Genomic DNA, 26008 nt, shown 5'->3' with positions numbered 1-26008 from the left:
TTACATCATAGGTATCCGCCAGAACGACACTTTCAGATGAGGTAATGGCTTTAACAGCGAAGTGTTCGACAGAGAACACACATCCGCGATTACGTGATAACGCCACCAGAGGGCAGTCACGACTTACCATACATATTTACCTGATTGGGAAGACAATGCGACCGATACCGACAGCAATCTCCTGCCGTTTCATTCCAGGCACATCGCTTTCAGCCCGTTAGTGGTTTTCTCCCGGTGTGTGTTTAGCGTTTCTCTCACTAGAAAACTTTCCGTAATACAACAGCCCACCGTGTTTAAATGGTACATTAAAAGGAGATCGTGATTTGGTGTAAACATTTATTGGTTTCAAACTGAAATAAAAACAACTTGCACCAGCAAACATTTGACAGCCTTTCAGAGTCCACACATCATCAACAAACATAAAAGGGAACAGGAAGGTAGGTGGGATTGCGGAAATGTGCAAACAGTTTTTTTTCCAGTGAACCTTGAAAATGGGATGATTATTTTCCTTATAAAAATGGGGGTAAGGTGAAGAAAACCTTTGAACGCAAGTCTTGTGGCGCTTGACCGCACGTGAGGGGGGAAGACGGCAGCAAACAGGCGAGAGAGATCGGGGCACTAAGCTTAAAGACCGCAAAAATATGCAAAAAAGATACGATTTTAAATTAGGTTAAAATATCAAAACCAAAAAAAAAAGGTTTGCAGAAACCAACACGTCATATTCACACTCCCATTTGTGGCTGTTACCAGCATGACATTCACCGTGAGGGGGAAGTGATTGAATTATTCAGGTACTATAATAAATTATTTACTATTTATGGAGTGTGGCTGTCCTCTCCTCTCCCCCCCTTACCAAGTGACAGTGTGTGTGTTCCACGCTGTCAGAAGGATGGATCTGCAGAGATGTGGTTTAGAAGGCACGGAGAAAAGAAAAAAAAGAAGATTAATAATGATTGATTCTGCTGCGCGAGATGTTTTCACAGAAAGTCGATGGCATTTCACGCGTCGCTGTGACGGGGTAGACAAACCCGAGAGAGAGAGAGAGCGAGCGAGCGAGCTGCACGCGTGAGAGGGAAGCAAGACGATGCAGCGCCCCCCGTCTCAACAGAAACACGAATAATAATGTGATTTTTCAAAAGGGAAGAAGAGAAAGAGAAAATGCTAATGGCAGGGAGGGGTCCGGGAGTGAGAAACCAGAGGAGGGACACGCGTCTGAGCAGTCGAGGGAGTCGGTTTTTGGAGCCTGGCACGGAAATTCCACATACAAAATAAAAATAATAATAATAATAACAACAACAAGGAAAAGAAACTACATGCGGCTGCCCGTTTGTTTTTTTGTGAAGTGTCCTGGTCATATCTTTTAAAAATGAGGAAAGAAAAAAAAAAATAGACAGGTTAAGATTTGTAACTTCATTGTGTTTTGCTTGTCGTTTTCTTCTGTGTATTTGTGTGTATAAATATTATCTTGTCCGATGGCCGATTTCTTCCATCTTTTTCTCTAGAGAGCATAACAAATACGACACATCCCCACCCACCCCCAAAAAAATAGTCCCTTATAACTCGAGTGAAAATCCCATTGTGTATGCGCGCTGTGTGTGTGTTAAGCCAACAGTGGGAGCAGGTGTGTGTGTGTGTGTGTGTGTGTGTGTGTGTGGGAGACAGCGGAGGCCAAGGCCATGGCGGTGGAAGGGTTGTTGTGGGGTGGGGTGGGGGGGTTGTGTGTATGTGTGTGTGTGTGTGTGTGTGTGTTAACCCCCCCTTCCCTCCCAGTCCTCACTAGGAGCAGGTGCACTCCAGGGCGTGTGTGTTGACGGGTCTCCTGCTAGTTCGTAGCCAGAAGGTGGTTAGGGGTGAGGGGCGAGCGGTTGTGCTTGAGCAGGGCACTCTGAGCGGGCGAGGGGTGGGGGGCGGGGGGAACAGGGCCAGGATGGTGGAGGCTGCGGCTGGCGCCTTGCTGGGGGCGGTGAGGGTAGCCGATGTCCAGGGCGACCCCCGCCGGCCTTGGCTGCAGACGCAGGGGCATATGGGCGGGTTGGGGGGCATGTGGGGGGGCAGGGGGAGATGGAGGGGGAGGTGGGTGCTGCGTCGGCAGCCATCTTATGGCGGCTCCAGCCTGGCTCAGTTCGCCCAGTAGAGTCCGCCTCGCCACGGCTCAGCCCATCCAGCATGTCCGTCACCTCCAAAACACGCCCGCTCACTGCCCACGGGTCAGACAGACAGACAGACGCACACACACAAAGAATAAAAGACAGAAACTAATTAGTGTATTGTTGAGGTATCATTCAGAGAACACACCTATTGCAATCATTAGCAATAGGAACTCTTTGACATTATTAAATTAAATCCATAGTAGCATAAATCAAATAAAAATTATCCTAGTTTTTTTATGGTAACTTCACTGATGAACTTATGTTCAACTAATATGTTCTCAGGATTGAATCTCAAAGAAAAAATACATTCTCATATGACTGCACCAAACACACACACACACACACACTCTCTAAACACACCCACCCACACACTTGTAAATCTGCTGCAGTAATGCATGTGTTGGAGGCGCCTCAGGAGCGGGGGTTGCAGTAATAGTAGTAGCTGGCTGGCGGGGCTGGGAGTGAGGAGCGCTGGGCTGGGGGCTGAGCTGAAGCAGGACCCTGCGGACCCCAGCCCCCCCCCACTCCGTTCCCTGCAGCGTCACCTACACTCAGGTCAGTGGAGAGAGACTTCCGCGTCGGCCGCCGGCCCCGCCCGCCCTGGCGGATACCCAACGGGCCCTGGAGGAGAGGGGGACAGCAGTCAGTACTGCATCGGCATTTACAGACTCTGTGTGTGTGTGTGTGTGTGTGTGTGTGTGTCTGTCAGGTTGGCATAGTGATGTTGATAGATGAGGTGATTCCAAGTTTTTGCTGAATATTCTGCGTCATGTCAGAGACTAGCGTGCCGTTGAGCGCCATGCTAAAGCTAAAAATAATTAGCCAGGCTTTTGCCAACAATGGATTTTTTCTTCTTTTTAAAAGAAACAAGTATTTTGTGAAACTATAGGGAGGGAGAATTTGAAGATGTCTTTAAAAATTCTCCATGGTCTCAAAGCTACAATCTGCCTCTTAGGTCACTGAATGAATGTGACAATAAACGTTACCCAACGTAACCCAAGCGGGTGTCAAAGTTTCATGTCTTTATCTCAGGTGTGAAAATCCTGGTCAACCGAATGAGCTGCAAATGCATGCTGGGAAACATAGTCTGGCTGAGAAGAGGAAGTGGACTCACCTGGTGGTGGTGGTGGTGGTGGTTGGCAACCATATGGGACCCGTGGAGCAGGGGGGGCCGGATGGGGGGGTTATACTGTAGGGGCTGCCCCAGGAGTGGGTACCGCGTGTCACCTGAAGGGGGCGCAACATCAGGACGAATCAAAAAACCACACACACAGGCGCACACACAGGCGCACACACAAACACGCGGCTCAGAGAATCTGGTTCACACACCCCTCCATCACCCCCACCCACCCCCCGTCCTCCCGTGCGGTGAGCTCACCTTGGCCAGGGACGAAGGGTCGGGAGAAGTGAGGCATGATGGGTAGGGGGGCAAGGCCAGGACGGACGTTCTTCATGTTGGCCAGGTGGGCAGGGGTGGGGGAGGGGGGCGCGGGGGAGCCGGAGGGACTGCCCAGCTGGGGGCTGTTCTGTGGAGGCCAAAACACACACACACACACACACACACACAGGCACACACACACACACAGGCACACACACACACAAACACACAGCTCAAGGTCATGCCATAACAATGCAGCACACATTGACAGAGCGTTCACTGCTATTGAATCCCTTACACTTAAGAGGTCCTTCCCCCTCCTGTTCACATTATGTGATGCCCATGTTGATTGCCCAGTTTTAGTTCACCTGTTTGTTTGTTTTTGCCCTTTCTGCAACATGTTTTCCCTCTCTTCTATGAAAAAACAAACCCAGATCTCTCCCCCCTCAAGTGTAATAACGGTTCAATAGACTCTGCAGACGCCCATTCAGTTCCATTTCCTGTTCTTCGGCCCCTTCTCCTCCGAGGATCACACTCTGTGTGTGTGTGTGTGTGTGTGTGTGTTTTCTGATGTGTGTGCGTGTGTGTTTATTGGTGCCCTGATAGCACACAGACACACACACACACACACATCATTTCACTAAACGGCACTTCACACCAACCGCCTAATGTCTCCAGACCCAGCCTAGAGCCTGTTGTGGCAAGGAAAACAATATGTGGACCCAAGTGTCAACACCTGCTCCGCTGTGGGGAATTTAGAAAGCTGTTACACTCAGATGAAACTCTCCTTAAGGAATTTCAAGACATCTATTGGCAAAGTCTAATAAATCTTCATTGAAAACTGCACTGCGACCTCTGTGAGTGAGTGTGCGAGTGTCAGTGAGTGTGTGAGTGTGTGTGAGTGAGTGTGAGTGTGAGTGTGTCCTCTGAAGGGTACATCAGCATTCCCTGCTGTCTAGGGCACCAGTTACGTAGAACAACAACACTGTGATAGTGAAGATCAGTATGAGGATGATACAAATATGATATTCGTAGTGTGTATGTATGCGCATGCATCATCATCAACTGGTTTAGACTCACACCTGGAGCAGTGAATATCACAGTAATCGGCACTATGGCCCACTCACACTCCTGTCAATTAAGATCCATTAGTGAGGTATTACACCAGCATGACCCTATTCACAAATTACTAATTAACTCAGTAAATGGCAGTGGAATTCTCACACACGCACACACTCAATAAATCAAATTAATATGCACGGTTGAATTATCTCTCTCACACACACACACCTGACTAGAGACTGCCTGAGAGCTGCAGAATATTTTTTCCTGTGTACCTGGAAGGTGCCCAAAGTTCGTTCTCTCTCTCTCTCTCTCACACACACACACACACACACACACACACACACACACACACACACACACACACACAGTACCTGCGAGGTGTCTAGAGGCGTGGGGTCGGGGGCCTTGAGGCTGCGCTGGTGGTCCAGGCTGTAGTACTTGTTGTGCTTCCACTGCTGGGGGGAGAGGGTGCGCGTCTGGTGGGAGGGGGGCACCGTCAGCTGCATCATCACAACCCCCCCACCTTGAGGGGGCACGTGCACACCTGCCAACACAGACACAAACAAACAAACACACACGTCAGGTCACAACATCCCAACATCCCACAATCCCTTGCTCTGACTGCAACAGCTGCACAACCTACCCACAATCCCTTGCTCTGACTGAAACAGCTGCCTAACCTACCCACAATCCCTTGCTCTGACTGAAACAGCTGCCTAACCTACCCACAATCCCTTACTCTGACTGAAACAGCTGCCTTACCTACCCACAATCCCTTGCTCTGACTGCAACAGCTGCAGAACCTACCCACAATCCCTTGCTCTGATTGCTACTCATTTCTTCATTTCTGTGTAATAATGGCCACTAATGTCTGAATAGCACAACACTGCACACATGCTCTTGCATTTAAATTGCCTCGTATTCTTGGAATGTAAACTGACATTAGTATGGACTAGCGGATCAGTTCTCCCGAGACACTCGTGTTTTTTTGTGCGGACTCTCTCCTCTTGCACATCAAGGGGGGAGACCACACACACACACCCCCTCCGCCCCCCCTCCTCCTTTTGTCTCCACCTGCTATCCCAGCCCCTCTAATGAAGCATATCATTAACCTATGCGTTGGCCGAGAAGAATGAAAGCGTGTAATACACCACAAGTCATTAAATGTGATATTTGCCCAAGAAGATGTGCTGTTGAAGCATAAATAATTCATCAAGTGGCCAATCGCTGCCAAGGGCACGGAGACATTAAAACTCCATTGGGTTATTGTTCCCGCGTGGCCAACTAACCAATCATGTACGAGCAGCGACGAAGGGGGCTGAGCGGGCCAATGACCTCTGCCCGACCTCTAGACACGCTCACACAGGAGGGAGGTCTGTCTCTCAGCGAGGAGACGACAGGTTTCAATTATCTCAAGAGTGATGGAAAAAACAAACAAGGAGCTTGATAGGATGTGCATCTCTCTCTGAGGGTGTGTCTGTGAGGAGAAACACACACACACACACTCTCTCAGATACTCAAAGTTCAGAGGACACCTTTGTAAATTGCACCCCCCCACCAGAGTGTTTATCTCGATAGAAATTCCTTCCCCCTTAGACTCTCTCTACCAAACCCCCCCACCACACACACACACACACACACACACACACACCCACCCACAATTAAGACGATTTCTCTGAGAGCTTCACATGCGCGGTGGCCCGAAATGATGCTGTATGTTCAGATAGCTGGAGGGACAGGCACCACTGCGATGTGCTTCATTATTGACTAAATCACTGATGGAAAGTCATTCAATTGCCAGGAGTCGCAGTAAAGGCCACTGCGTTTGCAAGGATTTGCTTGGGTGTGCGTTTTGATCACCTGCAAGTCCCACACACACACACACACACACACACACACACACTACCCTCACACCCCCCCCCCCCCGGAAAGAAAGAAAGAAAGAAAAAAATATATCTCAATAATGAGGATGATTGTGGAGAGATCTGCTCATAACAATTTCCTTCAAAGATCTTTCAGAAAAGACAGGTTCTCCACTCTCAGGAGGCTGTGTGTGTGTGTGTGTGTGTGTGTGTGTGTGTGTGTGTGTGTGTGTGTGTGTGTAAAAAGACAGGTAATCCAATCTCAGGAGGCTGTGTACTCATTCATATTCCTACGTGATAGAGGACTTCACGTTCCAGCACTACTCTCTCTGTGTGTGTGTGTGTGTGTGTGTGTGTGTGTGTGTGTGTGTGTGTGTGTATTCGCCAGAATTGTCAGAATAATTTTGGCACATCAAGTCATGCTCACACTTTCAGCATCCAGTCCTTCCAGTTTCCCCTCATTCTAAGTCCCCCGTGAATCATCATCAATTGTGTGTGAAACAGCAACAGTCAACTAGGATGGAAGTTGAAACTTTGAGGCAAACTAATTGACTTCATATTCAGTTTTAGTTTTTTCGTCTTCCAAAGCTAAAATTGGAACTGGACTAATAAATAAATTAATAAAACCTCAATCTTTGTTTCTTTGATTAGCGACGAGAAATATTGCATCCCTTGGAACATCTACGATATCTTACCAAAACAACTCGATAGATATGTACCTAGCCATTAAGTACACATGCAGAGTAAGGACTTTACCCTAGAAAAGAATCATTTATATCCTTTTTTAATTCATTTTGTGGGGTAGAACAAGTTGTTTGTACATATTAACATACATTTTCTTCCAGCACATGAAATTGATAACCAGAACACTTGACATGGTCATCGTCATTTCATAATCTTCCATTGTAGGGACATGGTTTCATTCATTTCCACATTTCTCAGGCCGAGTAGGAGCCCTCAGGAAGTGTGTGTTCCTATAGTGATGTTCATTCTCAGGAAGTGTGTTCCTATAGTGATGTTCATTCTCAGGAAGTGTGTGTTCCTATAGTAAATGTTCATACGCAGGAAGTGTGTGTTCCTATAGTGATGTTCATACGCAGGAAGTGTGTGGTCCTAAAGTCATGTTCATATGTCAAGGTCAGATTAAAACGAACTATTCCCCCCCTCTGTATTGGCTCTGATGACAAATGGGGAAGAAACATGGGGACATCTTTAAACTCAAGACCATGCCATCTGTGCACCTCTCTTGGTGGTCTTGTGTGTTCTGGACCAGAGGAAAGCCCTAACCCCAGGGACGGTGTCAGAAATGTCGGATGAACATTTCACAATATCACTGCTGCTACCAACGATATGTCTACTGGCCAACCAATAGGAAGAGCGCAACAGATCAGAGTCACTGTGATGTGTCAGTGGGTAACCAATTCAAACCTATAATTATTTTAACTATAAATATCTAAACAATTATTTGCCTGTTAGTTACAGTGCAGGTAAGTTTCTAAATCGTTAGCTACCGTCGTTTGAGCTTTGTGATTAGCGCTAATGATTTAAACTTTAATAGCTAATTAAACACTGATGACGTTTTATTCTTGCATATCGACTCAACACCTCCTGAATTGTAGGCTACAGCTTTTCATGGTACAGTCTACATCCATCAAACTTGATGTGGTGGCCAAGTGTGTGTGTTAGAGCCACTGTGTGGCTTGCGTAGGCTTCTAAGACTGTGGACATCTCCCAGTTTGTGGGCATCAGGGGACACATGTGTGGTGTGCTGTGGTTGGCTACCTGAGCAGGGCTGCGTCGGGATTGGCTGAGAGCTGCAGGGGGAGTTGGCCCTGGGGAACGGCATCTGCTCCGAGCCTGGCGGGGACAGGAAACCCACTGTGGAGCTGCAGACACACACACACACACACACACACACACACACACACACACACAGACACCATTAATGACAGGTACACTCATGTAGGTGAATCAAGGACATGTTGCTGCAGCAGCCACCAAAAACACCCTACCCACCCCTACCAAGCTGCTTTATCTTCCTGCACACAATAAATAAAGTGGATGGGGAGAGAGGGGGAGAGAGAGAAAGAGAGAGAGAGGAGAGGGAGAGAGGAAGAGGAACAGAGGGAGAGGCTGGACCCCCCAGTCAGCACCTCAGCAGCAGGGAGACTCTTTTCAGCGCAGGCCCTGACCTTTGCAGTCAGCAGAAGAATGAGGGGCTGGGGGGGGGGGGGAGGGGGCAGTCTGCTGGAAATGTTAAGCCGCGCCCCACACCTACCCTCTGCTCATAGGTCTATTAATTTACAAGGCTGGGAGAGAGAGAGAGAGAGATAGAGAGAGAGCGAGAGAGAGAGCGCGAAAGAGAGAGAGAGAGAGAGAGCAAAAGAAAAAGACAACCCAGACAAAAAGAGAGTTGAGAAAAGAAAGAGCCTGCTGGGAGTGGAGTTATGTTAAGGCTCGCAGAATCTCCCATCTTATAAATCACGGGAGACTGGTGCTAAAAAAGGCTCTCCATCCTCGGAGAGAAGGAGCTGACGCAAGCGTCCTCTCGCGTTCAGCACACCAAGCTCTCCTTATCCTCCCAGATCGCCAGTGGAACAGGCTTATTAGTGCCCCTGCTGTAATAGTCCTACAGCGCGCACACACACACTAAGATGGTACCAATGGTGTGTTTATTCTCCCATTTCCCTAGTCCCATTAAAATCACATATAATTATACACAGTGGAGCATCATGAAATGGCCTGCTGGCTGGCATCTCTGCAGTGAGAGTGTGTGTGTGTGTGTGTGTGTGTGTATGATGACCATATGCGTGTTTTCAAGAAAAATGTTATGTCAAACAATGTGCATTTGCTGTGGGTGAGCATATTGACCACTGAAGGAGTTGCAATTCAGACTTGATGCACTTGGACTCTCTGACCTCTACGGGACTGTACTCTTAAACACACAGTCTCAAGACTGTACTCTTAAACACAGTCACAGATATATTAAACACACACACACTCTCAGGACTGTACTCTTAAACACACACAGTCTCAGATATATTCCCTTTTTCTCGTCTTGAAGGTCGGCGTTGTGCCTGAGTGCACTATCTGGGGCATTAGACATCTGCTGTAAATCGCCAGGGCAGCACTGGAGAGAGTGGCCTGGGGTCGCCCTGGGGGTCACCCCTGCCTCAGTTTGCCCCACGCAGAGTGGGGCCCTGATTAATGCCCCCCCTGTGCTGTCAAGTAGGGCACTTAAACTCAAAGGTGTGCGTGTGTGTATGTGTGTGTGTGTCCTGTCGAGTAGGGCACCTAAACTCAGACTCATCATCTGTCTGGGGAGGAGAGCGAGGTGCAGAGACACACCGAGCGTCTCCATTTGGATGTGCCCCTCTACCTTCATTAGAATAAACACTATCGTCTGACAGTCTGTGGTACAAAATGACCATAACCGTGAGTTGTGCGTGAGTATGAGTGTGTGTATGTATTACCTCATCGTGGTGTGTGTGTGTGTGTGCGAGTGAGTGAGTGAGTGTGTGCAAGTGTGCGTGTGAGTGTGAGTTTGCGTGTATTACCTCAATTTGGTGTGCGTGAGTGTGTGAGTGTGTGTATTACATCATTGTGGTGTGCTGGTTGGGAGGGAGCACACTGTAGAAGACCTGCATATATATATGTGTGTGTTCGTGTGTGTGTGTGTGTGTGTGTGTTACCTCATTGTGGTGTGCTGGTTGGGAGGCAGCACGCTGTAGTAGACCTGCATGCCTGATGACTGCATGGGCCCCTGGCCTGCCTGGTTGGGGATCAGGATTGGCTGCTGATATGTCTGTTGAGGCATGCTCTGAGATCCTTGGGGCATTGATACCTGCTAGCACACACACACACACACACACACACACACACACACACACACACACACAGGCGTACACACATGTACACGGACACACAAACACACACACACACACACACACACGAACACGGGCAAAAATGAAATCATAAATCTGAGGAAATAAATGACGTTTCCACAGCGCACACTCTCCCAGAGGAGAGAACAGGTCTCCCTTCAATTTCCACCTGCGATTGATTTCATTAATCAGGTTTGGGATGGGAATGGTGTGTGTGTGTGTGTGTGTGTGTTTGTGTGTGTGTGTATACATATGTGCATATGGGGAGGGGTATGTTGAAAACAGAAGGCCTCCCCCTTTGCCTGTGTGCGTGTGTGTGTGTGTGCGTGCGTGCGTGTGTATGTATAGGTGCATATATGTGTGTGGCAGGGGTATGTTGTTATGCTGTAAACAGAATGCCTGTGTATGTGTGTGTTTTTTTGTGTGTGAGTGTGTGTGAGAGTGGGGCCTCACCTGATAGGATGGCATTGGAGGGTACTGGACCATCATGCCTTGCATGTGATTGCCCATATTGCCGTGCTGGTTGCTCACCAGGCTTTGATTCTGAGGTTGTTGCACTCCCACCACACTCTGGTAGCCAGGAGTTTGATTTGGCATCACAGTCTGATAACCTTGAGAGAGGAGGAGGAGGAAGAGGAGAGGAGGAGGAGGGAGAGGTGGTGAGACATGGAATGCATGTTTTACTCTCTTGCTCATACACACACAGACATTTTATTTCCAACATTAGAATTAAAGTTGCAGAGGACAAAATGTAAAGAGGCCCAACACACTACTACTTCTCCAGGCCACAAGGCAATGGAGATAGAAAACATTTTATTTGCAGAATGGAGCATAAAAAAAGAAAAAGAAAAAGTTAAACATGATCTTTATGACACAAAAAAATGAAAGGAGGACTTGAAAGCGTTAGTGCATACGTTTTCTAAATGAAAGACAAAGGGGGTGGCCGGTGTAAAAGAAAACATCAATAGCTCATCTTAAAGATACTACTTCATACAAAACATGGCCAGGAAGAAAGATGGGGGGAAAAAATGTAATCAATAAATCGTTCGTGTCAAGACAAGCTTTCTCTTTTCCTCGTGAAAGGTCACTGAGACTTAAAGTACAAACACAGAGAAGACAGAAAAACCTAGGAAAAAAAGGTCGGTCATACGAAGGGGATATATATATATATATATATATATATATATATATATATATAAAAAAAACATGGCAGCTTTTCAGGCATCTTGCTGTTTATGTCAAGGTTGCCAGCAAGGAGGCTCTGGGTCAATGATTTCACCGCGGGGAGGGCGGATCTCGCCGGCATTGACAGACCAACCCGCGGCTGACGGCCTCATTTTCTCCCCGCCTTCCTCTCCTCTTTTTTGCTTCCACCTGTCCATCATTTCCTCACGCTCTCTCGCTTCTTCCTAATGGTTCCCCTTCACCTCTCCCCATCAGTCTCTCTCCCCCTCTCATATTCAGGTAACCTGCAATCAATTGCAGCCAAATGAGGAGGAGGAGAAGGTGGCCACGGGGAGAGAGAAAGGAACGGACACAATGGCGTCCCATTAGAGTCGGAACAGACTCTCCAGCTATTTATAACGCCGGCCTCACACACCTACCACCGGCTGCTCTGGTAGACAGGGAGGACAAAGGAGAAAAAGCACTCTATTCTACAAGAGGAGAGGGGGAGGGAGGGGGGAGCGAGAAGGAAAGACAGAAAGCGAAAGAGTGAGAGAGACAGAAATAGATAGAGATAGAGGGTAGCGAGTGTAAGCGAGGGGGGAGGAGGAGGAGGAGGAGGAGGGGGGCCATGGCGCTCCGTTCCAAACAGGGCACCTTGTGAAAGCAGCTCTTATCGGCCTGTGTTTTGTGTTCAGGGCTTTTTGTGCTTTTAAAAAGAGGTGAACGCTCTCGATCTCTAGCCCTCTGTCTCGCTGACATCCCAGAGAAAAAGGCAATTTCCAACAAGCATCGAGCTGTTCCCATGGAGACCTCACCCCTCCTCTTAGACCCCCCCCACCCCTCCGCCCACACACTGCGTGGGGGTAGCCGAAGCGCTCTTCACATTATGCAGTCAAAAAATGCGAGAAGACTGAGCAGCAGCTCTGTACACACTGCCTGAAGATATGAACATTTCAGCGAACGCACGCACAAAAATCTTTGCATCCCATTTTTCAGCGCTTACAAGCTGATCGATAAGGTTCTGAGTAACACCAGGGTTGCAAAAGAAACTGCACGCATAAACACAAACATAACCCTACAGTAGGGGTCTGCGTACAAAGCTCACGTATCTCAGTATCGATCCGTACACACATTATATTTTAACACAACATTACACAGCATCATCTCTGAGGTTAGCTGGCGATGACTGAGTAAGAGAGTATAGGGTTTATATGAGCAGCGTTACTAGATTAAAGGGTGAGCCGTGCTGGGTTGGTCCATACAGAGATGTAGAGGTAGAGGTGAGCACAGGAGAGGAGGGAGCACAGGAGAGGTGGGAGCACAGGAGAGGAGTAAGTCGGCTGTAGAGGTTAGGAGAGGAGTGAGGAGTGAGCACAGGAGAGGAGTGAGGGGCGGAAAAAGAGACCGGTTCACTGTGAGAATGTTAAGGCATCTCAGACAGTGCCTCGGCCCCGCATTCTGCCTCTCTGCTTCAGGTTCCAACACACACACACAAACTAGAGGATGGATACCCGACCCGAGCCTGTTAGAACCTGTCAGGACCCGACGGGCCGGGTCGGGTTCGGTCAAATATTCATAAATTATACTCTGGAGCGGGTCGGGCTCGGACACATCAGCACGATTATGCATTGAAGGGAAATCTACTGTATGGAGATATTTCTGCTTAGTAGTCGATGCGTAATTCCAATTAGGCTGGTGGATATTTCCAATGTATGAAGTGTGAAGTTTTAATGAAATATGATTAATTAATTCTCCACAACAACATGGATTAAACCTCAATGGTTGGATGTAGATAGTTTTATATCGAACGTTGGCGTGCAAGATTTTCAATGGTAAGACTTGTCTGTTGTGCCTCCTTTGGTGTAGCATAAAACGTGAGTTTTATTTAGGCATAGCGTGTGTAATGTGTAGGCTATTTCATTCCTTTTGTGAACCTTTCCTGCTATCGGTCTCTGACCGTAATTGGAGATTGCAGGGGAGAAGTATTACATGTACTTCACGTCGGGGTTAATTCCCTTTCCTTTCCGTCTGCTGCTGGTTAGTAAATAAATGCCCACTGAGGATTTATTCTTCACACACTGGTTAACACTGTTACAGCACATACGTTTTTGGCTCCTTCAAAGTAGCCTACTTCCATCACCAATCTCTCTCTCTATAGCTCTACCACACACTGCTCTTAAATGAGCTGCACCATTTTACAACACGTTCTTGCAATGGGAATCATTTAATTTAAATATGCTTATTGGCCTTCTTGTGCACACTTGTGCGTTTAACAGTGCTTGTTTGTATGAGCGAGCATTTTTCTGTTGATGCCTGAGTTTAATAAAGCCAGGCTATCCGTAAAAAAAAAAAGTACATTAATGTTGCATTAGTATGAACAGTTGATTAGTATGAACAGACGATTCGGGTTTGTACAAAATACTTGAATGGTTGTCGGAACCGGGCAGGGCTCGGTTACTACTCTGTCTGATGCGGGCCGGGCTCGGACCCAAAAAAAATCGGACCGATCCATGCTCTAACACGCACGCACACACACTGACAGACACACACACACTGTAAGAATGTTAAGGCATCTCAGACTGTGCCCCACACACACACACACACACACACACAGGTTCTGACCCTAAATGTCCACCACAACTCAATCTTTCACAAGCCTTTCCTCTCTATTAAACAACCGGTCTACAACTGGAGCGAGAAGAAAAAAAAAATCACCCCGTGCCCATCTATGTGAGCAGGGGCCATCTCCCCGTGGTGTCGGGCGGCCATTACTGTGCTCAAGGAAGGCATTAGTGCACTGGAAGAGAGGCAGCGGAGGTGGGGGCAGCCGTAATGTGAGTGGAGAGAGAGAATGATGAGAAGCAGTTACGGTTAAATTGCCAGGGCCTGAAGACGGAGTGTCAGGGGCTATGGCATTGAGTGGAGGCGACCCCCCCCCGCCCCCCCCCCTCCCCTCCCCCTCCCCTCCCCATACGGTGGTTAAATGCCCCGGTGCTCTCATCAGATCCACTCCTCTCAGGGGCCTGGAGTTCACCGCCACTGTTTCCCCAACATTATACAGCAATGACACACAGAGAAGGAGAGAGAGAAGGGAAGGGCGGGGGAGGGGGGTCTTCTCCTCCTTCATTAAATAATTTAATATCAGAGTAAGCCCTTGCCCCACTGATGCCCCATTGTGTCTATGTGGTGCCATTTAACATCATACACAAGTGGTTCTGATCACTTCAAACCCAAGACTGTCCATTGCTGGTAAGCCCATTTTGAGAAATTAAACTCTTGTTTCAGGCTATGCAGTAAATGGTGTCGCCTGGTTGCTATGGTTGCCTAGTTGCTATTCTAGCTAACTAGCTTGCTAGGGAAACATTTGAATAACCTTAAATGGTTTAAAAAGTAGAGTTCCATTTGCATGAAATGATAGCTAGTTATCTAGCTGACATTACAGTCTCCCCAATTGATCTTAGAAACTATGCTTTAGGTAAGAACACCTAGAAACTAAACTTTGCGTACAAACACCTCGAAACTACGCTTTGCGTAGAAAAACTGCAGCTTCGCCCATGTTAGCGCCCCCTAGCCAATGCCAACAGTTATTGCTGCAGTAGTAGTACTGGCAAACTCAGGGAGAAGAAGAAAAAAAACCTCAGAAAAATATCAGTAAGCAGAGATGCACAGAGGGAGGACTCACAGTTCAGAAACATGAATATAAGTAGGGGTGTGTGTGTTTGTCTACACACACACGCCCCAAGGCCGTCAGATTTAGGTTGTGCGTGTGTGTATAAGACATAATATGTGTGTGTGAGTTTGCATGAATTTGTTTCTTTGCATGTGGAAGTGCATCTATGTGTGTGTGTTTAAAACTGTGTGTGTATGTGTGTGTGTGTGTGTGTGTGTGCATGCGCGTGTGCGTGTGTGCATGTGTGCGTGTGTGCATGTGTGTGTGTGTGTGCATGTGTGTGTGCGTGCATGTGTGCATGTGTGTGTGTGTGTGTGTGTGCGTGTGTTACCTGTCTGTTGAGGGGGCTGGTTCTGGGGGCTGCTGTAGTGTAAGGGTGTGACGGGCCGGTAGTGCTGTTGGCTGGAGTGTGGGTACTGCCCTGGAGCGCAGTAGCACGCAGTCATCTGTGGACACACACACACAAACACATTTTCAGATGGGTTTCTAGCCATCAGAGCGAAGCAGAAAGCAAACCCACATACACACTCTGATCATATTAAAGAGAAGGCACCTATAGGGACACACACACACACACACACCATATTTAAGGGCACCCCAGAGAGCTGCTTACTAGAGAGCGTGTTTGTAAATGAGTTTAGGCCGAATGAGGAGGGGGTGGACTGTGTTTGTGTGTGTATGCGCATAACTTTGTGTGATGATAAAGTATGTGTGTGAGCTCCTTAAAGTGCAAAGGTATGAGTGAGTGTGTGCGTGCGGTACTTTATGTGTGTGTTCTTCAACCTGTGTGTGTTTGTACGGTGTGAATAAGTGTGTATGTGTGTGTGTGTGTATCTGTACGGTGTGCGTAAGTGTGTGTATGTGTTCAGTGTGAATGCAAGCGTGAGTGTGTGCCCGTGTGTGAGCGTGTGTGTGCGGTACTATATGTGTGTGTTCTTGAAGCTGCTTGTGTATTTGTACTGTGTGCATAAGTGTGTGTGTATTTGTACGGTGTGCATAAGTGTGTGTGTATGTGTAAGGTGTGCATAAGTGTGTGTATGTATACGGTGTGAATGCGAGCATGAGAGTGTGTGTGTGCCCGTGTGTGCGTTACGCCTACCTGCTGCATGGGCTGTGGCATGTAGCTCTGCTGTTGCATGACCTGCTGGCTGACGGGCGGCGGCGCGTGATTGGGCGGGTAGGCTGTGTGCTGGGGGCCCGGCTGACCGGGTGGCCCCACCACGTAGCCCCCTTGCTGGGGGCCCTGCACCACCACGGAGGAGGGGTACATGGCAGAGTGGGGGTCGGGGGCGTCGCCCGAGTGCTGCCGCTGCACCATGGTCAGGTGGCTAAACTGGCCGCTCAGGCCCTCCTGTGGCTGGACAACACAACACCAGTCAGCTTCATGTAGGCATTATAACCTGTCTATTACAGCCTATTAGTGTTTATAACCCATCTATTACAGCCTATTAGTGTTAATAACCTGTGTTACAGCCCATACGTGTTTATAACATGTATTACAGCACATTAGTGTTTATTACCTGTCTATTACAGAAAAAAATACATCAACAGTTTCAAGTGGGTTTAATTCCAATCCATCACTATTTATTGCAGTCTCTGAAAGTTTCAAATACAAACCAAACTAGAAGAGAACCTATTAGTTCATATGGTAACTGTCTGTAAGTCGATCAAAGTCTATGAATGTCTATTGTCTATCTATCTGTCTTGTCTGTCTATCGACTTGTTATTGTTTCACTCTGACTTGGTTTATCCAATTATATATTAATGTTGTTTAATGTGCGGCAACTAAAAAGACGATTTATACATATCTTCATCATATACATCTTATGTCTAGGCCATATATGAGTAGGGGAGGGAATTGTCACAGAGGTGACAGTATCATATTTGGTCCACAATACTATATTATTGTGATTTTTTACATTTTACAATACAGCATTGCGTTTTCATTCTGTGATATCTTGCGATTTGATTTTGATTTTATTCCTCCCATATATTGCGTTTCTCAATCTGGGTGTCTCTGCAGCCATCTTAGCATGGTAAATTTGTTCTCAACTAACTTCCTATTGCGGCATCTTGTGGACTTCAGAACAATGTTATCAGAGAAGAGGTAAGTACCATCGTATGTAAAATAAAATTTGTCATAATAGCAAACAAATAAATATTACTACACTTAGCACTGCTGCATCGATAGAATATTGAAAAATCGCGATATTACAATTTCTGCAATTTTTTTCCCCACATCCATATATATATAAGACGATTTAGAGTTACTGTACGTGTCCTATCCAACCCGTGCCCACAAGGCCGAGGGGAGGCGGGGCACCACTAGCTGATAAAAGGGGCTGAGATCAAAGCCAGTGTCTGGTGGGCCCGTTTAAACACCTACATCAACCAACTCAACAGCCCGTCCGAGGGGGTTCCTTTGGTGCTTCCAATTCAGAGCTATTTCCACCACAACATCTGCTGGCCAATTAATTATTTACGGCCTTCTCCACATATTAATGGGCGGTGAACTGGTTTAGTTTTGGTAAAAGCAGGTCGCAGAAAAGCTCTACATTGACAAGTTAAAGTCGCAAAGAAGTCAACACTAAAGAAACAGAATCAGGTCATATATACAGCCGCGGAAAAAATTAAGAGACCACTTCAAAATTATCAGTTTCTCTGGTTTTACTATTTATTGGTATGTGTTAAAGTAAAATGTACATTTTTGTTTTATTCTATAACCTACTGGCAACATTCCTACCAAATTTCAAATAAAAATATTGTCATTTAGATCATTTATTTCACAGTCCGATTTCACAGTAGGTGCAAGACTCTCTGGCTTGTAAGCCTCTCCAGGTCTCCGTCTAACCATCAGACGACCATGTGTTGGGCAAAGCTGAAAATTGGACTCATCAAAGAAGACGAACTAGAAGACCCTCCAGTCCGCTTTTTTCAACCCTTATGGTCTTTTACAAACCTCAGCCAGGCAAAGTACAACGTTGTCCCAGAAGAAAAACTTGCTTCCTTTAGCTCTGACAATGTTCCCCAACTCTGAGAAATGTTTTTTCCAGCAGGGCAATGCTCCATGCCACACAGCCAGGCCAGTAAAGGTGTGGATGGAGTACCACCAGATCAGGACCCTGTCATGGCCAGCCCAATTTCGAGACCTGAATCCCATAAAAAACCTCTGAAATGTGATCAAGAGGAAGATGGATGGTCACAAGCCATGAAAAGAAGCCGAGCTGCTTGAATTCTTGCGCCAGGAGTAGCATAAAGTCACCCAACGGCAATGTGAAAGACTGGTGGAGAGCATGCCAAGACACATGAAAGTTGTGATTTTAAATCAAGGTTATTCCACCAAATATTGATTTCTGAACTCTTCCTAAGTGTAAGCATTAGTATTGTGTAGTTTAAAAATGAATATGAGCTTGTTTTCTTTGCATTATTCGAGATCTGAAGACACTGCATCTTTTTTGCTATTTTGACCAATTGTCATTTTTCTGCAAATAAATGATCTAAATGACAATATTTTTACTTGAAATTTGGTAGGAATGTTGCCAGTAGGTTATAGAATAAAACTAAAATGTACATTTTACTTTAACACATACCAATAAATAGTGAAACCAGAGAAACTGATCATTTTGAAGTGGTATCTTAATTTTTTCCGCGGCTGTATATATATATATATATATATATATATATACAGCCGCGGAAAAAATTAAGAGACCACTTCAAAATTATCAGTTTCTCTGGTTTTACTATTTATTGGTATGTGTTAAAGTAAAATGTACATTTTAGTTTTATTCTATAACCTACTGGCAACATTCCTACCAAATTTCAAATAAAAATATTGTCATTTAGATCATCTATTTGCAGAAAAATGACAATTGGTCAAAATAGCAAAATTGATGCAGTGTCTTCAGATCTCGAATAATGCAAAGAAAACAAGCTCATATTCATTTTTAAACTACACAATACTAATGCTTACACTTAGGAAGAGTTCAGATATCAATATTTGGTGGAATTACCTTGATTTATAATCACAACTTTCATGTGTCTTGGCATGCTCTCCACCAGTCTTTCACATTGCCGTTGGGTGACTTTATGCTACTCCTGGCGCAAGAATTCAAGCAGCTCGGCTTCTTTTCATGGCTTGCGACCATCCATCTTCCTCTTGATCACATTTTAGAGGTTTTTTATGGGATTCAGGTCTCGAAATTGGGCTGGCCATGACAGGGTCCTGATCTGGTGGTACTCCATCCACACCTTTACTGGCTTGGCTGTGTGGCATGGAGCATTGCCCTGCTGGAAAAAACACTTCTCAGAGTTGGGGAACATTGTCAGAGCAAAAGGAAGCAAGTTTTTCTTCCGGGACAACGTTGTACTTTGCCTGGCTGAGGTTTGTAAAAGACCATAAGGATTGAAAAAGCGGACTGGAGGTTCTTCTAAGTTCGTCTTCTCTGATGAGTCCGATTTCACAGTAGGTGCAAGACTCTCTGGCTTGTAGGCCTCTCCAGGTCTCCGTCTAACCATCAGACGACCATGTGTTGGGCAAAGCTGAAAATTGGACTCATCAGAGAAGACGAACTAGAAGACCCTCCAGTCCGCTTTTTTCAATCCTTATGGTCTTTTACAAACCTCAGCCAGGCAAAGTACAACGTTGTCCCGGAAGAAAAACTTGCTTCCTTTAGCTCTGACAATGTTCCCCAACTCTGAGAAATGTTTTTTCCAGCAGGGCAATGCTCCATGCCACACAGCCAGGCCAGTAAAGGTGTGGATGGAGTACCACCAGATCAGGACCCTGTCATGGCCAGCCCAATTTCGAGACCTGAATCCCATCAAAAACCTCTGAAATGTGATCAAGAGGAAGATGGATGGTCACAAGCCATGAAAAGAAGCCGAGCTGCTTGAATTCTTGCGCCAGGAGTAGCATAAAGTCACCCAACGGCAATGTGAAAGACTGGTGGAGAGCATGCCAAGACACATGAAAGTTGTGATTTTAAATCAAGGTTTTTCCACCAAATATTGATTTCTGAACTCTTCCTAAGTGTAAGCATTAGTATTGTGTAGTTTAAAAATGAATATGAGCTTGTTTTCTTTGCATTATTCGAGATCTGAAGACACTGCATCTTTTTTGCTATTTTGACCAATTGTCATTTTTCTGCAAATAAATGATCTAAATGACAATATTTTTATTTGAAATTTGGTAGGAATGTTGCCAGTAGGTTATAGAATAAAACAAAAATGTACATTTTACTTTAACACATACCAATAAATAGTAAAACCAGAGAAACTGATAATTTTTAAGTGGTCTCTTAATTTTTTCCGCGGCTGTATATATAAAAATAAAAACAAACGTTGACTAAAGGGTTCTAGCATAGGGAAACTACATTACCTGAGGAATAACTGACACAGTACAGGCATAAATATACCTTATTAAACCAAATGGCAAACAATGACTTTCCAAAACAAAATACACTTCTTGTATAGACCTAACAGTTTTCTATTGAGTAAAAGTAGAGAGGAGAGAGAGAGAGATATGGAAAAGGGGTGCAGGATGAAAAGAAGGAAAAGTGGAAGTACAGAAAAGTGTACTGAAAGAGAAGAGAACTAGAAGGAAAGGGCAGGGCACAGACGAGAGGAAAGAGTTGACTCGAGAGGGACACAATAAGGAGAGGAGAAAGGGATAGAAAAGAAAAAAGCAAAGATAGACAGAGGAGAATAGGAGAGGGCTAGAAAGCAGAGAAGTGGATGAGGGATAAGAAGATGAGAAGAGGAGGAGAGGGATAAGAAGAGAAGGAGAGGGATGAGAAGAGGAGGAGAGGGATAAGAAAAGAAGAGGGATAAGAAGAGGAGGAGAGGGATGAGAAAAGAAAGAGAAGAGAAGGTGGGGGAGTGGGGGATAGAGAGTGGGTGAAAAGGAGAGAGAAGTACCACAGTGTATTGTTGGTTAGGGGAGACAGGCAGGAGCTGAGGCTGGAAAGAGATGGTGGAGTACTGGACAGGCTGCGCTTGGGGCTGGAGAGTTCGCACTGGCTGGAGGAGGAAGAGAGGAGAGAGATGGAGAGGGTGATGAGAAGAGGAGGAAGAGAGGAGAGGGATGGAGGGAGAGAGAGGAGAAAGAGTGATGGAAAGGTTGATGAGAAGAGAGTGAGAGAGAGAGAGAGAGAGAGAGAGAGAGAGAGAGAGAGAGAGAGAGAGAGAGAGAGAGAGAGAGAGAGAGAGAGAGAGAGAGAGAGAGAGAGAGAGGAAAGAGAGAGATGGAGAAAGAGAGAGAGAGGGGAAATAGTGATGGTAAGGTTGATGAGAAGAGAGTGATGAGAGAGAGAGAGAGAGGAGAAAGAGAGAGATGGAGAAAGAGAGAGATGGAGAGAGAAAGAGAGAGATGGAGAGAGAGAGAGAGAGGGGAAGAGATGGAGAGGGTGATGAGAAGAGGAGGGTAGTGAGAGAGCAGAGAAGGAAAGTATGAGAGAGAGGGACAAGGATATGAAGAGAAAAAAGAAGAGATGGAGGAGAAGAGGGTGAGATAAAGGAGGAATAGAAAAAAGGGGGGGAAAGAGAAAGCAGACAGAAAGTAAAGTGGAACTCCGGAGAGGATGTCGGTCACAAGCAGAGGTGAAAACAGACGACCTCATCTGTCCCAGTTCAGAAGAGATGAAGGGCAATGTGGCGCTAGGCCTCTGATTGGCCGAACTCACCTGGGCGAGCACGTGATTGGCTTGCTGGTGTGGCACAGGCGGGGGAGGGGGCGGGGGCGGTGGGAGGGGCAGGGCTTGCTGTCCCCGCCCCTGTGAGGTCATGCTTGGGTTATACACCACAGGACTTCCGTCAGGGTTGACAAAGGGCTGGCCTGAGGATGGAGATCCGCAATCATTTTATATTAGACAGACACACACGTAAATCCTCCACATACATCCATACACACCCACACCCACACCCACACACAAGATACATATATACCACAGTGATGTTTAAAGTTATCCAAACATTCACTTGCTTTTGCAAAGCTTGTCTGCTCTTAAGCATGTTCAACTTTACCTCTCAAACCTTAAACGCGCATCACAGAAAACTGTTCCAAGGTCAGACCCTTATGCTACGTTCCCAAAAAATAATTGGGTAACCAATTAGTTAAGTTGCATTTACAAACTTAGATACCATTTAAAAAGTGGTGTGAAAAAAACACCTGGAAACTTGCAATACAAACGCATCATCTCACAATTTTCCACAAAATGTGGTCATGACCCCTAAGTTTCTTTAGTATCGGCGGAAAGTTTCTTATATTCCAGGCTACCTGTGCCGTTAGTATTGGCGGTAAGTTTCTTTAGTTTATATTCCAGGCTACCTGTGCCGTTAGTATCGGCGGTAAGTTTCTTTAGTTTATATTCCAGGCTACCTGTGCCGTAAGTATCGGCGGTAAGTCATGTTAGTTTGGTAGAAGAGCGCACTGATCAAAGCAGAGCAAGGAGAAGACAGAAAAGAGACGCACACACACACACACACACACAAACACGCACGCACGCACGCAGAAGCACACGCACACAGGGTTGATAGCCAGGGTAAAGGCTGACTTCTTGTCCCCAACTACAAGCCTTTCTACAGAGTTATAGTGAGAGTAAAAGAGGGGGGGGGGGGGGGGGGGGAGGGGTTGGGGGCCTGTAACAGCAGACAACCCCACTGTCTCTCACTGAACAAGTGATCCTGATCGAGGCAGACTGTGGGGGAATCGGCTTCAGACGCCCCCCATCCCCACCCCACCCTAGGCCGCTCTGGAAAGACAGGTGAGGTCACCCACCTGTGTGTGGGTTGAACAGTATGCTGCCGGGCGGAATCCCTGCAGCTTCTACAGGAAGCAGATAGTAGCTAGTGGTGTTAGAAGAGGAGAAGGGTTGCGGCGGCGGTGGCCGGGTGCGGGCCGGCTCGTAGGCCACGCAGCCGCTCGAGCTGGCCGGAGGATAGGACGCTTGGGGGGCCGGGGCCGGCGCAGCGGTGGGGGCCGGGGGGGCCACGGAGGGACCCGCAGGGGGGCGCACCGTCACCGCTGCAGTAGGGAGGGGCGTCGGAGGAGGCTGGGCGCGAGGGAGAGACCCCGTCGAGGAGCCTACACTACTAGACGACTCTGAACCTGGGGAGGGAGCAATCAGAGCGGGATCTTTACCACTAGGGGGGAGCATCAGGAACAGGAAGCGGAGGGGGGGGGGGGGATGTGATGGTACACGACTACACCACTAGGGGGCAGCATCAGGAACAGTAAGCGGAGGGGGGGTGTTGGTACACGACTTCACCACCAACACGACTGAACGGACCACAGATGCAAACATCAATGGAGGGGCTGGGGGGGGGGGGGGGGGGGCGCGGCATGAATTCATTGGCTATACACTTCTGGGACGACCAGCGGGACTCAGTGTGTGTGTGTGGCCGTGATTGGCGCATCAAAGGACTTCGATTGCCAATTGATCGGTGGCGTCTTTAGCAGGGAGCATTGACATTCTTCTGGGTAAATTCCAAGACGCTGGTATTCACCCACTCAGCCATTGTGCTGATTGAGCCGACCTCAGGGCCAAACACTCGGGAGGAGGGAGAGAGGGAGAGAGGCAGTGAAAGGACTCCAATAGTGCCGAGGTTCGATACGACTCGGCCCTCTAGGAGCAGAGCGAAGTCCGTCAGCTCTCCAAACACCACTGGACTTCCATGAGGGAGGGAGGGGCGTGGAGCCATTATACGACTATGAAATATTAATGGGGGGGAAGAGGACTCCGCTCTTCTTCCTAAATGCCAAGGCATTGATAACCAATGAATTCAAGGCCTGCGCGGGTGATGAATATGGATGGCCTTTGTTTTCCTCTGACAGGAGGGGAGGATAGCGTGGCGAGATAGGGAGACAGCGAGGGGTGTTTTTCGCACAGATAGCATGCAGGTGTGTGTGTGTGTGTGTATTGGGGTTTTAATGTCAGACAGACATGCAGTTGTGTGTGCGTATGGTTATTTCTGGCTGGACTGAAAGGCAAGATGAGGGGCAGAAAGAGAAAGATGGAGAGAAGAGAGAGAGAGAGAGAGAGAAGAGAGCGAGAGAAGTGTGGAGGTGAAGAAAAGGCCCACTCACACCTTCTCCCTGAGGGGGTGGACCCCAAATCTTGCAAACCAATATCACAAAATGGGAAAAAAATAAAAAGAATTCAGGCATCTAATATGGTGCACTTTAAAGCAACGTTAGATAGCAGACATTGTAAACCGAATCAAATGCAGAGAAGAGTAGCGCTCGCCCTCTCTCCCTCCCTCCATCCCTCACGCTCCCTCTTTCTCTCTCTCTTTTAATATCCTAAGGGCTGTGTATCACTTTCCAGCCAAACTACTATTTCTATCCCAAACTGCCTTAAAAGCTTCTTCAGTCACGCTGAATCGTTCTGACCTTCAGACGTCTTTGGAGTCGTTCACTGAGACTGGGTGCAAATCTGCATTTGATTGGCAGGGCCCAATGTCAGGATGGTGCTTTTGTCTGCTATCTGAAACAGGTGTTTCGCTCAACCATGCTGTTCGCATACATCACACCACAGAATGGAGGACAGGACGGGGTTGATGTGCTGTGAACACACGACTGTTCATGCAAATGTTTATTTATGCATGCTACATCTTCCAGACGTGTTGCTTTGAGAGTGTTTCAGAAAGCTCTGATGTCTGTGTGTGTGTGTGTGTGTGTGTGTGTGTGTGTGCCTGTGTGTGTGTGTGTGTGCCTGTGTGTGTGTGTGTGTGCCTGTGTGTGTGTGTGTGTGCCTGACTGATCATCTGATATCTAAAAGTGCTTTTATGGGACCAATTAAATCACATATCTGTGTCTGTGCATACAGTTTTTTTTTTATATGCCTTTAAGTATGTACGGATGTTTTAGTATGGTTATAAATAATACCACATCCTTGTGTATATCCAAATGTACATTTGTATATGTGTGTACTGGTACTCTCAATGCTGTTGGAGGTGAGTGTGAGAGTGTGAGTGTGAGTGTGAGTGTGAGTGTGTGTCCATCCTTGCCTGTCTTGGAGAGGCGTTGGGTGCTTTTACTGCTGTTGGAGGTGTGTGAGTGTGTGAGAGTGTGTGTGTCCGTCCTTGCCTGTCTTGGAGAGACGGCTGGTGCTCTTGCTGCTGCTGGAGGTGTGTGAGTGTATGTATGTGCGTGCGCGAGTGTGTGTGTGCGTGCGCGAGTGTGTGCGTGCGCAAGTGTGGGCAATTGTGTGTGTGAGTGTGTGTGTGCGCAAGTGTGTGTGTCTGTCCTTGCCTGTCTTTGAGAGGCAACCGGTGCTCTTGCTGCTGTTGGGGGTGTGGGGGTGTGTGTGAGTGTGTGAGTGCGTGTGTGTGTGTGTCCGTCCTTGCCTGTCTTGGAGAGGCGGCCGGTGCTCTTGCTGCTGCCGGAGCTGTCCCCGCGGATGAGCACGGAGATGCCACTGAAGCTGCTTGCCCTGGGCATGGCCGGCTTGAGGTTACGGTGCGAGCTGTCCGAGTCAGTGCTGCTCCACGGCCGAGGCTCGCCGTACTTCGGCTCGTTCTCAGAGCTGCTCTGACGACTGTTGGCCGAGCGCCCGTCCCTCAACCTGGACACACACACACACACACACACACACACACACACACACACACACACACACACACACACACACACTTCATTTCTAACTGATGCTGGCAGGATGAGCCATAACAAGGAGCCCAACTTATAATGATGTTTTGCTTCATCGAAATCAAATGAATTAAAAGGGATCCATAACTCAGCCCTTAGGCTACACATACTCAAGTGACCGAGGAGAGGAACAAACCCAGTCAACTGTGCTGTGGACTGATCCAACAGCAGGAGTTTATAAAAACAT

General features: G+C 47.2%; 1 protein-coding gene and 1 pseudogene across 5 annotated transcripts in view; both read right to left on the bottom strand.

Moving 5' to 3' along the window:
- Positions 1–334: 334 nt before the first annotated feature.
- LOC308362688 lies at positions 335–2308 on the bottom strand (annotated as a pseudogene). The gene is made up of 2 exons: positions 2296–2308; positions 335–2197 (listed from the first exon to the last, which is right to left on the bottom strand). The product of its transcript is annotated as an uncharacterized misc_RNA (transcript).
- Positions 1990–26008, bottom strand: part of r3hdm1 (R3H domain containing 1) — a 48731-nt gene continuing 24712 nt past the window's right edge. For 2 of the 4 annotated variants that reach the window (XM_080834506.1, XM_080834509.1), the window contains exons 14-26: positions 25521–25738; positions 21857–22008; positions 21093–21194; positions 16276–16533; positions 15508–15622; positions 10793–10950; positions 10148–10302; positions 8238–8341; positions 4965–5137; positions 3529–3676; positions 3265–3377; positions 2515–2771; positions 1990–2197 (exon numbers count right to left, since the gene is read on the bottom strand). In XM_080834506.1, coding sequence (XP_080690632.1) covers positions 2562–2771; positions 3265–3377; positions 3529–3676; positions 4965–5137; positions 8238–8341; positions 10148–10302; positions 10793–10950; positions 15508–15622; positions 16276–16533; positions 21093–21194; positions 21857–22008; positions 25521–25738 — 1906 coding nt within the window. In that variant the 3' untranslated portion in view covers positions 1990–2197; positions 2515–2561. The remainder of the gene's footprint in view (positions 2198–2514; positions 2772–3264; positions 3378–3528; positions 3677–4964; positions 5138–8237; positions 8342–10147; positions 10303–10792; positions 10951–15507; positions 15623–16275; positions 16534–21092; positions 21195–21856; positions 22009–25520; positions 25739–26008) is intronic. The other 2 variants (XM_080834507.1, XM_080834508.1) reach the window with 2 other exon arrangements.

Source organism: Sprattus sprattus (assembly GCF_963457725.1).
Source record: "Sprattus sprattus genome assembly, chromosome: 3".
NCBI classification, from domain to species: domain Eukaryota; kingdom Metazoa; phylum Chordata; class Actinopteri; order Clupeiformes; family Clupeidae; genus Sprattus; species Sprattus sprattus.
This window is presented reverse-complemented; position numbering and strand designations above follow the sequence as displayed.